This window comes from Pyrus communis, chromosome 2, assembly GCF_041283825.1.
Source record: "Pyrus communis isolate YQ-2024b chromosome 2, ASM4128382v1, whole genome shotgun sequence".
Taxonomy (NCBI): domain Eukaryota; kingdom Viridiplantae; phylum Streptophyta; class Magnoliopsida; order Rosales; family Rosaceae; genus Pyrus; species Pyrus communis.
In genome coordinates, this window is record NC_142566.1 from 16,399,357 (window position 1) to 16,416,239 (window position 16,883).

Consider the following 16,883-nt stretch of genomic DNA (forward strand, 5'->3'; position numbering starts at 1 on the left):
TATTGCAGCCAATCTCGAGCCCCATTTTTGGGCTATATTTTTCGACCCAATGCTATTATTTGGCTTCCACGATCAACCCTGTTTAGTCCCGATCTATTGAATTAATTAAAAGTGACCTCCAATCCATTAATCTGATAATGAATCCAAAAGTATTGACCTAAATATCACTTTTGGACATTAACGATTCAATAATTTATTTTTATACTTTGAATCGTTGACATACTTTCGTAGTAACGAAACTCTCACACTTGAGTTCCCGAAGAAACTCAAACCCACTATACTTAAGTCAGCACATTGCATTCTGTGTTTCTTGCAAAAACCTCTCATTTATGAACTAGTCGTTCATAAAAACTAAATTGAACCTGTAGTTTCAAATTTAGTGCCTTTAAAACCCAGTTTTCATTCAAAACATACCACATGAAACCTGTAGTTTTCATGCATAAATTAAACCAATACATGTCTGTAGAACCTGTATGTTCTACGATATATGTCTATGGATCACCATATGACTAATCACGCTTTTTTTGTACCCTCTGTTTTAGGGACATGTCGAACTTGAACAAGCTCGATTTCATCGCTTTATAAGTCTCCGAAAGAAACTATCTGAAATGAGTTCAAGGCGTGAAGCTCTATCTGATTGCAAAAGGTATTAGAGCCGTCATCGAGGCTCCTACCGATGACAAACCTATTAACAAAGCCCATAAAGCTATTGTAATGATCTTCATTCGAAGACACATCCATGATGCACTGCAGACCAAGTACCTCGCTAAGGAGGACCCATGCACCCTCTGGCTTGCTCTGGCCAACCATTTCGATCACCAGAATGACATCTTCTTGCCTGAAGCAAGAAACGACTGGTAGCATCTTCGTTTCCAAGACTTTAAGTTCGTGAATGAATACAAATATGAAGTTTGTAGAATCCGTTAACTGCTGAAATTCTGTAAAGTGGAACTAATCGAATCAGATCTCTTGGAAAATATCTATTCAACTTTCCATGCCACCAATATTGTCCTACAGCAACAATATAGGGCACATAAATTCACCAAGTTTTTGGATTAGATCTCTGTTTTACTTCTCACTGAAAAACAAAACTAACTTTTGATGAAAAATCATCAAGCTCGACCTACTAGCTCGAACGCCGCGCCTGAAGCGTATGCAATTCTAGCAGCCACAAATGACGAAAGAACTGTTATGGCTGTGGCAATGGACGGCAAGCCACGGGCCCAAGGTCAACAGAATGCCACACCTAAGTGAGGAAATGTGATCCAGTAGCGTCCACCACTTGCCCCTAAGGCCCCGAACATTAGGAACAAGGGCAAAGCTCCGGTTCAGTCAACTTCTATTGAAATGGACATGTGTTACCGCTGTGGATCAACTGATTATTGGTCATGCGTATGCCGAGCATCCTCTGAGGCTATTGTTAAGTATCATTCCCGTCGTGCATCTAACTTTGCATATGTGGATCATCCAGAAGATGCGACTACATCAATGGAGGTATTGGATTTTCAGGGGGCGTCAGCTTTTATGGATGAATAAATTAGACATGCTTTTAGGGTGTTTACCCTAATGGCCGAACCCACTAGGAGTGGCCGGCCCCTCTTTTCTATTTTTCTAGGTTTATGGTTTAATTTTGAACAATTTTTCTAAGTTTTTGGAATAATTTGTTTGGTTTTGGTTTGTTTTGAATTATGGATTGATTATTTGATGGATATTAGTTCTCAAGTTGTTTGATTGAATGAATGGACTTATATTTATGCATGTGACCAATTCAATCAATTTATTTCTAGGTATGTCTAATAGGGAAGTTAGTTGTCTGGCAGATAGTGCAACCACACACACCATCTTGCATGAACAACATTATTTTACTTACTTAATACCCAAGAAAGCCCCTTTGACAACTCTCTCAGGCCCATCCAACCTGATTGAATGATACAAAAAGGCTCGTATCATGTTGTCCAATGGTACTATCTTAACCATTAAGAAGACACTCTATTCTCCTCGTTCCGAAATAATATTGTTGAGTTTTAGAGATATTCGAGATAATCATATCATATTAAAAACACTGAAGACAATGGTTCTCAATTTCTTTGTATAACTTCATACGAATATGGCCAGAAGCATATTCATGAGAAGTTAGAACGTCTCCCTAGTGGGTTGTATATCACAACCATTCGCGGCATAGAAGCCCACAATGTGGCCGGCCCTATGCCTAAGTTCCAGGACACTCTGTTGCTTTGGCATGACCGTTTGGGACATTCTAGACGTGACATGATGTGCCGTATCCTCAAATCATCATATGGGCATCGGTTACCTCTCTATGCTGGATTCCCGCCATGCAAAGTGTGTTCTATAAGGAAGTTAAATACTCAACCCTCACATACAAAGATTATTCACGACCCCCCCCTAAGTTTCTTTAGAGAATTCAAGGGGACATTTGTGGACCTATCCAACCAACATGCAGACAAGATGGTCATATGTTTGCCTATTGTCTACACACAACGCTGCGTTTGCTAAACTCCTAGCACAAATCATTAAGCTAAGGGCTCACCACCCTGATTATCTAATTAAGTCAATTTGACTGGATAACACTGGAGAGTTTATGTCACAAAATTTTGACGATTATTGCATGTCAGTAGGGATTGATGTGGAACATCCTATACCCTATGTTCACACCCAAAATGGCCTGGCAGAAATTTTCATAAAGCGCCTTCAATTGATAGCTTAGACTAACCAAACTGCCCGTATTTGTCTGAGGCTATGCAATATTGCATACAGCTATGTTGGTCCGCCTGAGGTCCACTGCTACTTAACCATATTCACCATTACAGTTGGTCACTGGATACTAGCATGACTTCTCTCATTTACGGGTGTTTGGGTGAGCCATTTATATGCCAATAGCGCCGCCACTACGTAGGAAAATAGGTCCACAAAGAAAATGGGAATCTATGTCGGTTATGATTTGCCATCAATTGTTCGCTATTTAGAACCCTTGACATGAGATCTCTTTACCACACGTTTTGCTGATTGTCATTTTGATTAGACAGTCTTCTTGTTGTTAGGGGAGATAAGCATGCTAATGTTCCTGTAGAACGTCGCGAATTGTCGTGGTATGCTTCCACTGTGTCTCATTTAGATCCCTGCACTGCCCAGTCTAAAACTAAGGTGCAATGAATGATAGATCTTCAAAGCATTGCTCAAAGCATGTCGGATGCTTTTAATGATCTAACAAAGGGGACAAGATCACATATACTCGCTGTAAATGCATCTGCAAGGATAGATGTACCCTATGTACATCCACAACCTGCCTGGGAAGGCCAGACCATCCCCGAAGTAGGGAGGTTACATGTTTTACGTGACAAGGTATATTGGCGGCTAGCCAATCATTTGTTTCGACCTTGAAGCGTGGCAGACCCCTTGGTTTAAAGGATTCATAACCCTGGAATAGGAAAGTGGCACCAACTAGTGACCCTAGTTTGAATTTAACAGTCGCTCACTCATCCGTTCCAACGTATAAGGTTATTCTAGATTATGGTGATGTCTTAGACGAGACAACCCGACCTCTCGAGAATTGTGAGATTTCGATCCACTATGCAATATTGCATGAGGTTTGGATAGGAATGAGATGATCGTCGACGATGCATTTGTGTACACAGTAGCTACTGACATTATGCTTAGCAATGACATTAAACCACGTTCCGTATATGAATATCGATGTAGAACAGATTGGTCAAACTGGAAACAAGCAATCTAGGTCGAACTCGATTCACTTGTGAAATGTAGAGTGTTTGGGCCTATTGTTCCTACACCACCACCCGTGAAGCCCGTTGGCTACACGTGGGTTTTCGTGAGGAAGCGTAATGAAAAGAATGAAATAGTGCAATACAAAGAACGCCTCGTGGCGCAAGGCTTCTCTCAACGCTCTGGGATTGATTACGAGGAGACGTATTCCTCTGTAATGGACGTTATAATGTTCTACTACCGTATTAGTTTGGTCGTTTTTGAAAAAATGAACATGCAGCTTATGGACATGGTAACCGCGTATCTCTGTGGGGATCTAGATACGAAAATATACATGGAAGTTCCAAAATGACTTTCATTGATTGGTTCAAATAGTTCTAAACCAAGGAACACTCTCTCAATTAGGTTGAGGAGGTCGTTCTACGGATTGAAACAATCCAAACGGATGTGGTATAACCGTCTGAGTGAATATTTGACAAGTTAGGGTTATGTGAACAACGAATTATACTCATGCATGTTCATAAAGAAGTCACATTCTAGATTTGCAATCATTGCAGTTTATGTAGACGACAGGAACCTCATTGAAACTCTCGCAAAGCTTGAGGAAATTGCTGCACACTTGAAATTAGAATTTGAGATGAAAGATATTAGGAAAACTCGATACTGCCTCGACTTGGAGATCGAGCATTGTTCAGATGGAATTCTAGTACATCAACTGAATTACACCCAAAAGGTGTTGCGATGTTTTAATGAGGATAAAACGAAGCCTTCGAGTACTCCTATGGTCGTTCGAACTCTAGATGTTAAACGAGATCCCTTTCGTCTTAAGGATGATGAGGAAGAGATTTTGGAACCCGAAGTTCCTTACCTAATTGCAATTGGAGCTTTATTGTACTTGACTCAGTGCACTAGACCTAACATCTCTTTCGCTATTAATCTTTTGGCTAGATACAATAATGCTCTTACATACAGACACTGGAATGGTGTTAAAGACATTTTTCGTTACCTCAAGGGTACAACGGATTTGGGTTTGTTCTATACCCGCGAATCTTTGAGTGTTGCCGCCCCCTATGTTTTTGGGATTAATTCTTGCCTTGTTAGTTACACAGATATTGGATATCTGTCTAACACACATAGGGCTTATTTTTAAACAGGTTATGTCTTTACCATTAGAGACATCGCTATATCTTGGAGGTCTACCAAGCAAACACTAGTTTCGACTTCTTCGAACCATGTTGAGATTCTTGTCTTGCATGAAGCATCACGTGAGTGCTTTTGGCTGAGAGCAGTTATGGAACATATTCGAAGCACTAGTGGTGTTACTTCCATCGTTGACCTTCTTATGATGATCTTTTAAGACAAAGTCATATGTATCGAGCAGTTAAAGAAAGGATACATCAAGGGAGACAACACCAAGCACATAGCGTTGAAGTTCTTTTACTCACACCAGCAGCAGTAGCATCAGAACATTGAAGTCAAGCAAATCCGTTCCCAGGACAACCTAAGCGATCTCTTCACCATGTCATTGCCCAAGTCTACTTTTCAGAAGCTCATCCAAGAAATCGGTATGGTTAAATTATTTGAGTTGAATCGTTTGTAGTTCTCTTATTTAGAAGTTATGTCTAACTCAGGATGAGTATCCTGAAACATACTCACTCAATCTTAATGTACTATTTTTCCTACGATTAGGAGCATTTTTCCCACTGAGTTTTTGCTACCTAACGAGGTTTTGATGAGGCACCCATCCTGGAATAATCATACTCTGTTGAGTTCACTACCTTCGTCATGTTTGACGTTTGTTTTATACATTATGCATACTTCTCACTTTTCTCCTTAATCTATAGGTTTTTCCCATGCCTTAGGTTTAACGATAGCGAGGTTTTGTGAGTTTTACTACCAATGCATACTTTCTTAAATTTAAGACATGCGTTCACTTGTTGTGTCGATGACTTCATCAACTATTCTACCTTATCTACTGAAGATTTGATGCGATGGTTTGTCGAGTATTTCCACACTCAAGGGAGAGTGTTGTAGTCATATTTAGAATATAAATGTGATTGTGTAAATCCTAGTAGATATGGGAATGTATCTTATATTCTTATTAGGAGTTGATTACTTATTAAAAGTTGTAATCCTAAAGGGAAAAGTTTTTGTCTATCCTACTACTTTAAATAAGGACACAATGGGATGATAAAAAACACACCTCACAATTAAATCACTCTCTCTTCTCTCTAATTGCCGCCGGCCCCTTCTTTCTCTAATCCTCTAGATTAGTTCAATCAAATAGACCTACAACAAAAGGAAGAATTTAAAGACACTGATTTGGTTTGATGTTGTTAATGCAATCAACAACACTTTTTTGTCATTCCTCCAGTTGAACCAAAAGTCAAAATTAATTTATCAGAAGAAAAAACAAGGGAAATGTTATTGGCACTCTAAACATCTCATTCTACACTTTTCACAAGTGTATTTTTCTTTCCTAATATAGAAAGTTTGGAGTGTAGAATGAGATTTTTGGAGTACTAATAACAATTCTCAAAAACAATACATTTAGCCGAAATGTGAAGAATTTTCTCAAATTTATTAGAGAACCATAATTCATAAATCAAAAACCGACGTAAGCAAAATAGTAAGACCCCTTTTTGCTTGTTATTTTTTTTTTCTATTTTTCTAAGAAGTCATCAACATGAAATTCAGATGGATGCTTCTATAATGATCCTACACAAACGTATATTATGTATGTGGTTAAGAGAATGAGAGATAAAGAATTCAAAAAAATTACAACTGCAAAAGGACATGAATGGTTGACAAACTCCGTTTGGAAGCCTTCCTCACAAAGCCAAAGCCTTTCTTTTGCATCAGGAAACTCCCCAAACTCTCCTAATGGATCCCTTCTTGTTCCTCAAATTTTCAAGGGTATTTTCAAATGGTCTTAAACTGGAACTACGATATCCTGATTGGAATGAAATTCATACAAGTTGAACACAAACAAATTCTGAAACTTAATTGAAACTTGTAAAAACCAAATTTTGGAGAATCCGAAAATTGAACTGTATTATGATTAATCGTATAATCAGGATATGATCCAATAAACTTATAGATACATTTCTACCCCATATTTCTTATTCATGTTCTGTTTTAATTAGAGTGTTAAACTGATAATTTCATAGATTTTGGTTGACAATGAGTGTTTTATTAATTAGTAGAGATGACATGAATTTTGATTAAGAAACTGCTTTGTAATAGGTTTTGGAGGACGTAAATATGGGGTGTGTGCGGGTAACTGACATGTGATTTTATTAAAAGAAATAGAAAATCTTTTTTTTTATATACATAGGAATTATGTTCCTTATTTCTTTGTGTCTTGCGGATTTTTTTTTTTCAAGGGCTTTTGGAACCAATTGTTTTTGGTGAAGCCTTGAGATACTAAAATTGACTTCTGCCTTTTTAATATTAGAGATATGCACTTTAAAATACGGGTCTTCACATTACTGCTTACTTGCTACAGCCCCCATTCCACCCACTTTCTTATCCACCCGGATGCCAAAGAAGACCCAAATACCAAATACCCAATCCCAATTCTTGTTTTTCCCACCCCCAAAGTACATCATTTGGAGATGATTTAGACCCAATATGGGTGTTATTTTCACCCTTGTGTTGGAGATAGTTTAACTTGTTAAGTACTAGGTTTATTGTTTGGCTTCCATTGTCAAAATTTGTAAATGCTATCACACATGCTCATAATTTAGAGTTAGGGTTCAATGCTAATCTGGATTTTCTACTAGGATTGAACTTGTCAAAGCACCAGCCTTCTACACTACAAAAGCTTTGAATCATACATTTGCATTTGCATTTCAAGCTTATTTTTCCAGATTCCTTTAGTTTAGTGCAGTTGTTTAGTCAAAAATTTCGTCTACTGTCCAGCTGTCTAGGCATGCAAATTAAGAAAGCCCACGTGGGCCATCTGACACCTTATCCTGTGCGTGGAATTCTCACCCTTGATCTAAAAAGGTCTCTTGGCTTGTGACACTCGTCTCCTTGTTCCTCTAGTCTGAAACATCCAACCCTTCCATTAAAAGAGGTTTCAAGGTTTCATTTGTTTCTTGGTTAGGATTTTTACATTTCAGAAAAAGAGTGCACTTAGTCTAGAGCTACCTCTTAAGCTTCCAAACCAAAACCCTAGCCACAAAACCATCTCATGCACAAACACCCAATCACTACATATTAGGGTTGCATTGCTTTAATGGTTTTGCATTAAGCATTGGTCTAATTTTAAGTTTCATATCCTTCATAAACCAAACGTTTGGATTCAAGTTAGATTCTTCCGTCAACTGTTTGACTAGAGAATCTGACTGGTCATTTCAATCCAGATTTCATAAACATATCATAACATCATATCATCGATCGTGTTGATCTCGGTGCCACAAGGTGAAGAGCTCAAGAGAAGCTATCACTTCGTGAAGACCGAAGGAGTTCATCTCGTGTAAGACAAGGTTATACAAAGGTAAAGCTGCTCCGTAGATGGGATCTGGGAATTGAGCTTGTGTGGTCTTTGTATGAACTTTGTTTACACTAGTGGATTGGACTCAGTGGAGAGTCCCTAGTTTTTTTAACCCAGAGGTGAGTTTTTCTAGCCAAAAACTTCCTTGTGTTCAATACTTTACAAAGCATCCTTTATGACCAAATAACCATTGTTAGAGGTAAACATTTTAGGGTTTGCTAGCATTAACACTTTGTTAACCAAGTAAACATAACACAAGAATTAAGGCTAAAACATAACTGACGATCACACTGCCTTGTTTTAGCTTTATAAGTTTGCTTGGTTTATATACTTGTAAGCCCCTAACAATCTGTACTTAGTTGACTAAAACGTTTGACTACTGAGTACAGTTGGTTTCAAAGTTTTTATTGTAGGGTAATCCATCTGATACCAGTTTTATAACAAGAATTTAGAAACGATTTAAAAAAAAAAAAAAATCAACTCCAATCATGCTCCCTAATCCACCTCCTAAGATAGGGATACATCTGGGAAGCTCCTAAATATAGGAAGGGAGACATGAGCTCCTAGTGGCTATTTGCAATTAATGCTAACTACTTCTAATATTATTTTAATAAATAACTAGTTCATATTGGCTAATTATTATTTTAATACATAACTAGTTCCCATTGGCTAATTTTTTACTCATAGTAATTATAACTCTCTGAAGTATGAAGTACGATTGGAGCACAATTTTGTCAGAGAGGTCCTTTAATAATTTTTGATAGTTTTAGCTAACTTTGCTATAAAATAGATAGCATGATTAGAGGTACTATAGTATACGAATGCCTTGGGTAAAGAAAATATTTACTTGTAATGGGTTCATTTTCTTCTTTCTTTGCACATATTGTCACAAATAAGTGATGTAAAGAGAGTGAATAAGAATTTGTTACATACAAGTTTTGTTTTCCTTAAATAATCAATGTGGTCAATTTGTGAGTTCATATTTTTCCATTGATAAAAGTTGGTCGCACAAAATGTCATATATTTTTAGTCCAAAACAATTTGTTATCTTTAGAAGTTTCTTGTATGCTCAAATCTCAATACAACATGGAATATGGGCAATGTAAATGCACTCTCTCCGTTGGGCTTAAAACTCAAATCAATCTCCTTGTACGTTAGAGTCGTTTAGAATAGTACAAAATCTCACAATCAATTAGTTTATCTTGAGCTGATTGAAGTCATGTAGGGGATTGTTTGCACTCATAAACCCTCGATGTAGCCCAAATGAAAAGATCCAAGGCCCAAATGGAAATGGTTAGCCCAAGGGACTTATAAACAAGCACGCACAAAACTGTATTCTTGTTTACCCACCAAAACACCAAAAGAGTCCCAATCCCAACCAATCACCACCGCCAAACCAGGTGCTCTCTAAAACAAAATAAAAAACTTGATTTGTATGTGAGAGGCATTAAGTTTGATTCTCGTCAAAAATGAATTTGAACCACATTATTGCCAGCCCATTATGAGGCTTAGCCAACTCCTTCATTCCCCTAGTGTGATAATATCGTTTGTTAACAAAAAAAACTTGATTAAGTAGAATGATATACATAAAACTAAATTACCACTTTTGTGGCGTTTCGGTAACATCATTGTTGTGCGTAAGTTTTTTTTTACGATGAAATCAAATGATATTCTTGGACTAGAACTTTATGTGGAGGTGAACATGTTCTATGCGAGTTACTTTCGCTCTCTTGAAAGAGGCCTTTAAATCCATTATTTCTGCGAGAGAAATCACAATCCAAGAAAATGATAAACGTACATCTTTTTAGCATACTACTAATTCCTGCTTAATTTTGTCTATTGTTATTCAAAGACTAAAAATAAAGAGGGCTATGAAAAGTTAGGCGTGCGTAAAAATCCGCTCACGATTATCAAACAATGTTATTCTCTTCATATACGATGCTTTATTTCTAGTCATCGAATTGTAAAAAATTCCATGATAATTTAAAAGTGTCCAAAGAGAGAAAAAGTGTGCAATGTGCGATTTTCTTTCCTATTAAAAAAAGTTACAAGCACCATAGACAAATTTGTTATTCAAATTTCATGAGAGCCAGCAAACAAATCTTATCTTATATATAGAAAGTCGGAGGAAGAGTGCATAGTGCAAAACAATGTTTTTGGGTCACAGACTTTTGTGTCACTGGCTTCGACAAAAATAATTGGATGAAAATACCCCTCGGCCAAAATAATTTCAAAGCATGAAATATGAATGCATAAAATAATCCAAGGGTAATTTGGTAAATTTATTTTTAAATAATTTTATCATAACATGCACAACAGTGCGCATGCAGCCAAAATTTTGGGGTCACGCATAGTTGGACTAAAATGCCCCTCAGCCACAAAAAATACAACAGCAAAATTGAATGCAGTAAGGGTAATTTGGTAATTTGGCTATCATAAAATATAATATAAATATAAGTGGGAAGAGATAAAAGAATAAAAAAAAAATGAAAGGAAAGAAAGAAAAGAATAAACAAATTACAAAAACATTTAAAATGTATAAATCACGGGTAGCGCTCTGTGATTCAAAAAATGTATTTTACACCCGATTGTTTATTAAATATTATTTCTCAATTTTTAATTAAGAGGTGTATAGTGCATGTTATAAAAAAGTTTTTCGCATACGTATAATAATGTGATTCAATTAGTTATCAAATGATCATTTTTTCTTTATAAAAAAATCTTTCGCACGCGGATAATAATGTGATTAAATTAATTGTCAAAAGATTTTTTTTTGATAAATAATATTATCTATACTAAGGGGGAGGGAATGCGCTTAACCTCACAATGAACTAACAATAATGTAATTCAATCAATTGTGTATTAAATATCATTTTCTCTATTTTTAAAGTAAATTTTATATAAACTGATTTTATTATGTTAATTTAGCGACTTTAATTAGTTTATGAGGGGCTTGTTCTAGCATGATAAAAAATTATTCATTTACTTCAAATATTTAATTTTTCTTTTATCAATTTACATATATAAATATATTTAAAATGTGTAAGTTGTGTATGTCTAGCTGAAAGCTAGTTTAAAGAAAACGGAAGGATTTACAGCCATAGAGAGATACAAACACATTGCGCACAAAGACAGAGAGACAGAGGGCCAGTTTCGATTCCTACCTTTTCTTTCTTTATTAATTTCGAAAAAATATCAGCAAAAAAAAAAAAAAAAAAAAAAAGCATCCAAAATCTGTGCCTCTTTTGCTTTACTATATATTCTGCGACCTACCGAGCTTCTGGTCCGCAAGGACGCAAAGCTCCGCGATTTGCATCTGAGATGGCGTCGTCGGCGCAGCTCCGGCTCATGTCTGATCTCAGAACCATCATCAACGAGCCCCCCGAGGTAAATTCCGATCAAGTTTACCTTCAGATCAAATCCGATCAGAAATGCTGAACTGCATCTGGGTTTTTGCAGGGTTGCAGCGCCAGCCCTGTGTCTGATGACAATCTGATGGTGTGGAGCGCCACCATATTCGGGCCTGATGAGACCCCATGGGAAGGTTGTGGGCAGATCTGTTTCTGTTTTTTTTTTTTTGTTCTGCGTTTTCTTTGTTTGTTGATTTGGCTTTGGAATTTGACTGTTTTGATGTTAAATTTGGAAAAACTCAGGAGGTGTTTTTAGCTTGAGGTTGACATTTAGTGAACGTTATCCCGAAAAGCCGCCTCGGGTTCGTTTCACCTCCGAAATTTTCCATCCAAATGGTTAGTTTGATCAAAATCATATCTATTCTACTTTGCTTTCTGTATATAGGAAATGTTAGCAACAACTGAACTCAAAAGCTTAAGCTTGTAATCTTGCAATTAACAAATAATTGAAGGTTTCAACTCAGGGACTCTCGTAAGTTGTAACCCAAGTTATGATACCATGTTAAACGACCACGCAATGAACATTTCATCTCAGATAAGTTATGACAACCTTAGGTAGCGTTTATCAAGTGATTAGAGATCAACTTTACTTGTTACTGGGATTATGCATTCTAGTCTTTACCTGTATAGATGGATTGAGTGTCTGAGGGTTGTGAACTTCTATAATTTCACTTTAAAAACAACAATGAAATTGTCTGAACCAACAAACAATATCGAGCAAACAGCGCTGCTGAGAAATGCTCTGTTCTGTTGTATAGCATTTCAAGTCCCTGGTTTGAAGTTTTACAGGCCATTGAAGACCCTATATGCATATTCTTTTTGCACCGCTGCTAATTAACTTTCAAGAGTATGGCATGATGATGATGAGATTTGACAATTGCCCGATTCTTGTTTTTGTGTTCATACCAGTAATATTTTTGATATGTATTTTCCTTGTCAATGTAACAAGCAGCACGGTAATAGTGGTTAATATCTTTTGTTCTTGAATATATATCGGTTTCAATACACCGACAAAGAGGGATTATGAAAATTATAGTATAGATGAGCACTACTACAGAGGACGGTGTCTGATTGCAAAAGAATAAAAGAAATCCAAGAACAAAAGCCAAAAGCTTTTATCTTAGCTAAAATTCAACAGCTTACAGTATATATTTCTTCTCATTATATTGGTTCATGTATTAATAAACATATTGTGTTTTTGTTTATTTGTTCCTTGACCCCTCAGTTCTACCCTGCTTCCGGTTTATTGATTTACAAGTCTACATTTCTACATTTCTGCATTTTTATCTGAGCAAAAGAATTCTGACTCGTTCTTATGTTGTTTGTGCAGTTTATCGTGATGGTTCACTGTGCATGGATATAATTCAGGATGCATGGTCACCATGCCACAATGTATCTACGATTTTGACGTATGTTCAAGTAATTTTCAAATCGGACTACTCATTTCCTTCTCTCTTACATTCATATTACATGGCGATGATGTTGGTTAATTTACTACTGAACAAATTGTTGCAGTCACTTCTCACTGATCCAAACGCTGCAAGTCCAGCAAACCCTGATGCTGCTCACATGTATCAGCATGATATACAAGCTTACAACAAGTTAGTAAACTTTTGATTTTTCGTTTTTCATTTCTTCTCCTGAATTAATTTATTTCTACTTGTGCCCATTCGAACTGACTCTTCTTCTTCATAATTTGTAGGAGGGTACGCGGTTGTGCTCGTCATTCCATTGAGTCTTTGCAGTAGCACTTTGAAATTACTATTCGTGTCTACTTTTTTAACATTTTTGGACAAGGCTTTGTTTTTGCTTTATGCCTATCCGCAGCTCGTGTATCTCGCTCTTATTGTTGAATGTAATCATATATACACTATTTAAAGTTGATGTCAATATAACACATAAAAGCATGTTTAAATTTCACTTGTCGGATCTCGAAGAGTTCCAAAGTGATTGTAATGCAACCTATTGAGCCTACTGTTGGAGATATGCGATGAGCATCATATACTGCTGCAAGAGACTATTAGCAAAGGAGTATAAACATTGGTCAGAAGTAGTATCATTTTATTGCTTGAGGCCGGTGGCAATAAACCTTTAAGCCCCTTTTCTCCTTTCCTTTTCGTTCCCTCCGCGCCCCCCCCCCCCCCCCCCCCCCCCCTCCCTCCCTCCCTCCCTCCCTCCCTCCCTACCTCCTTTATTCAGTTTCTGCACCTGAGAAACTAGGATGTCGGAGGCTTTCTCTGGATCTGTGTTTGGTAGCTGGATATGTGTTTGGGAGGCTTCTCTGGATCCGTGTTTGGGAGGCTGGATATGTGTTTGGGAGGCTTCTCTGGATCCGTGTTTGGTTTCTGGATCTGTGTTCGGCTCCATTTGACAGGAGGTGAGACAAAGAATGGGCTAGAGTTCTGCTTCTTCTAGTGGATTTTTTGGCGTTTCTGGCGGCCGGCCGTCTCCACTAACGCTCCTAGTGGATTTTTTGGGACTTTTTATGTGGGCCTCCTTATTACTTGGGTAAGGATTGTCTTCATGTAATATTTGTGTTGGATGCAGAAGGAAACCTTTATTTATTTATGGGGAAATTATATTTTACCTCCTTATGTTTGAGTGTAATTGCAACTTTATGCAATATCTTTAAAACATTTCAATCACATTGACTTATCATTTAATTACAATCTCATACATCCGTTAATCAAACCATTAATTTGACCGTTAAGTGATGACGTGGAAAATTTGAAGTTCATATATTTTTATGGCTTGGCAAATGAAAACAATTAAATATTACAAATCAATTAAAAATAAATAAATTAAACAAAATGACCCCACTTATCTCTCTCTCTCTCATTTCTCTCTCTAAAAATCTCCAGCCCCAAACCTAGTGGTTGCAGCCACTTTTCATCTTCTTCTTTAACGATCCGACGCACCCAGACGACGCAGACAGTAGCTCCATCGCCGTTCCCCATCGATGTCGACCACCATTATGACCCAATGTTCCTCATGGAACAAAGCCCAAGTCCTTGCTTGGTGATTTTCAAACCCCAAGCTATCGAATCGAAGAGCCCCGTCTCGGACACGACTTCCCATGACAAAGTCGACAGTGTCCTCCTCCCCCTTTTCTCCCTAACCACTCTGGCCAAAGCCCCCTTATCTTCGTCGGAAACCAAAATCACAGAGCTAACCAATTTAGAGACCCTAAATTCGACGCAGCACTAAGATCTAAGCCGTCGGGGAAAAGGAAATCCTCGGCCACCACCTGCTGTCTCGAGCAGGTGTCCACCATTCATCCGCACCTGTTTCCCCCTTTGTCTGTCCCTCATCCCTTCCACCACCAAAACCACAACCCACTCCCTCACCCCTGACGGCGAAATCGCGACAGCAAACCCTTGGAACTTCTTTGTTAACAACAACAAAGATGTTTCCGATTTGGGATTGGACCCCCTTATTTTGAATTGCAACCCCTTTCATTTTTTTTTTTTTTGCAGAATCGCAACCCTAAACCCTTTGCAGAGAACAAAAACTATGCCTTTCTTTTGAATTATTGATTTTCTTTTTTTCTGGGCTCATGATTTCTTGCTCCTGGACCCCTGGTCTTCTTTGACCGTCTATGGCCATTTGGCCGCTATTAGTGGCGGCAGACGGTGGTGCAGCGAGGTTGCTTGAGCAACTTCAGCAGGGTAGGCAGATTGGCCACATCCCAAAAAATCTTGAAGGCCTGAAATCTGGAGGTAGCAATGTGTGTTGTTCTGTAGGAAAAATTGGGTGAGGCGAAGAGGAGAGTGAGGGATGGGCGGAGACTAAGAGAAGAAGAGAGAGAAAGGAAATGGTGGGTTGGAGAAGAAAGAGAGAGCCCTTCTATAATTAAAAATTATTTTATTAATTTTAATTCCACATGTTACATGTATATGGGGCCTGTGAGATCCATATAAGCAGATAACTGAAAATCTAATAGAAATTGAGACGGTTGTATGGAATTGAAATGAAATAATAGTAAAGGTATAAATTGAAATGTTTTAAAGATGTTGTAAGAAGTTGTAATTGCACCCAAACTTGAAGGTGCAAAATGTAATTTACCCTTTATTTATTTACAAGTCTCGCGGCCCCCACTGAGGCAAACTAGGAATACTAGATATAACCTCAAAATAATAGGGGTCAAGGTTGGCCAGTGAGACGATAGGGGATAAGCTTACTAGCTAAAGTCCCTAAATGACCGCTCAATGATAAAGGAGGTAGGGCTGCAGAAAGAGCCAAAATGTTTGCCTAGAAGCAGCCACCCTTGAAAGAGTGCGTTATAGCTCATTGATCGAGCACTCTTGCATCAAATATTGATGGGGCTAAGCAATTTGTTGAAGTTGTGGGATGTAAAAATGCATAGGGGAGAGAAGCACTCGCGTGAGAGGCAATGGATAAAGTGGAAGATAGAATGTCGGCTTGAGTAACGCAAACATTAGTGAGAATCCAATGCCCCAAAAGCATAAGGGTTCCTCCACAAGGTTTCTTCCATAGAGGGTGAGTCAAGTCCTAAGATCAAGATGAAAGGCGTAATGGATGGACAACAGGTGAATATTTATGTATTACCCCTCGTTGGTCCAGAGGGACGGAAGAGACTGGGTTAGTTGTAGCTATATCTGATCCGTACTTCCTTGCCCGAGTGGAGCTCATATAGCTGGACCACGTCGAGTGGTACCTGGGTGAGAGAGTGTTATGGCAGTTTGGGATTTATCAGCCGGTTCCTGATCAACTACCCTAATCATTCCATGTATTGCAGACAAGTGAAGCTGCTAGATATAGCTTATTGGAAACTTTAAGAGATCATATTAGACACTTCAATGCTAGAGGAGACTTCTTCAAGATGTATTTGATCGACCGCGAGGGCTATGTTGAATGGTATGCTTCAAGGTCCACATAATTGACCCTATCCTCGTGTTTTAAGGAAAAACTTCTTAGTTTTGTTTTCTTTGCCTTTTTTTTTTTTTTCGCTAAATAGATCCTTTACCTACGTTTTGCGGTTCTAGCACTTCCTTTCTTACTCGAATACACCTCGCTCCGCTCTTGTAGAACCCTATTTTGGTCTCTTGCTTACGGTTCTTTTGACTCTTTGGAGGAATGGGTTATTCCAAGAATTGGTACAAGATATCCACGCACATAGCAAGAAGGATATGATGCTGGTTGCTATTCAATTAGGTGTTATAAACTTGCCAATGTTTTTATCATGAACAATTATAAGGGTTGCAACGTGAGTA

General features: G+C 37.9%; 1 protein-coding gene and 1 long non-coding RNA gene across 2 annotated transcripts; both read left to right on the plus strand.

Moving 5' to 3' along the window:
- Positions 1 to 11,365: 11,365 nt before the first annotated feature.
- Positions 11,366 to 13,569, plus strand: LOC137747412 (ubiquitin-conjugating enzyme E2 1). The gene is made up of 6 exons (XM_068487516.2): positions 11,366 to 11,626; positions 11,699 to 11,783; positions 11,893 to 11,985; positions 12,980 to 13,068; positions 13,165 to 13,250; positions 13,352 to 13,569. The coding sequence occupies exons 1-6, from the start codon at positions 11,561 to 11,563 to the stop codon at positions 13,395 to 13,397; spliced, it is 465 nt and encodes a 154-aa protein (XP_068343617.2). The 5' UTR covers positions 11,366 to 11,560; the 3' UTR covers positions 13,398 to 13,569.
- A 253-nt stretch (positions 13,570 to 13,822) lies between these two features.
- LOC148698645 (uncharacterized) lies at positions 13,823 to 14,312 on the plus strand. The gene is made up of 2 exons (XR_015955975.1): positions 13,823 to 13,904; positions 13,950 to 14,312. It is a non-coding gene; the product is annotated as an uncharacterized LOC148698645 (long non-coding RNA).
- The last annotated feature ends 2,571 nt before the right edge of the window (positions 14,313 to 16,883 follow it).

Coding starts and splice junctions, on each gene's coding strand:
- LOC137747412 (XM_068487516.2), top strand. CDS start 11,561: ATGGCGTCGTCGGCGCAGCTCCGGCTCATGTCTGATCTCAGAACCATC. Junction 11,627..11,698: donor TCATCAACGAGCCCCCCGAG/GTAAATTCCGAT, acceptor GGGTTTTTGCAG/GGTTGCAGCGCCAGCCCTGT. Junction 13,251..13,351: donor GATATACAAGCTTACAACAA/GTTAGTAAACTT, acceptor CATAATTTGTAG/GAGGGTACGCGGTTGTGCTC.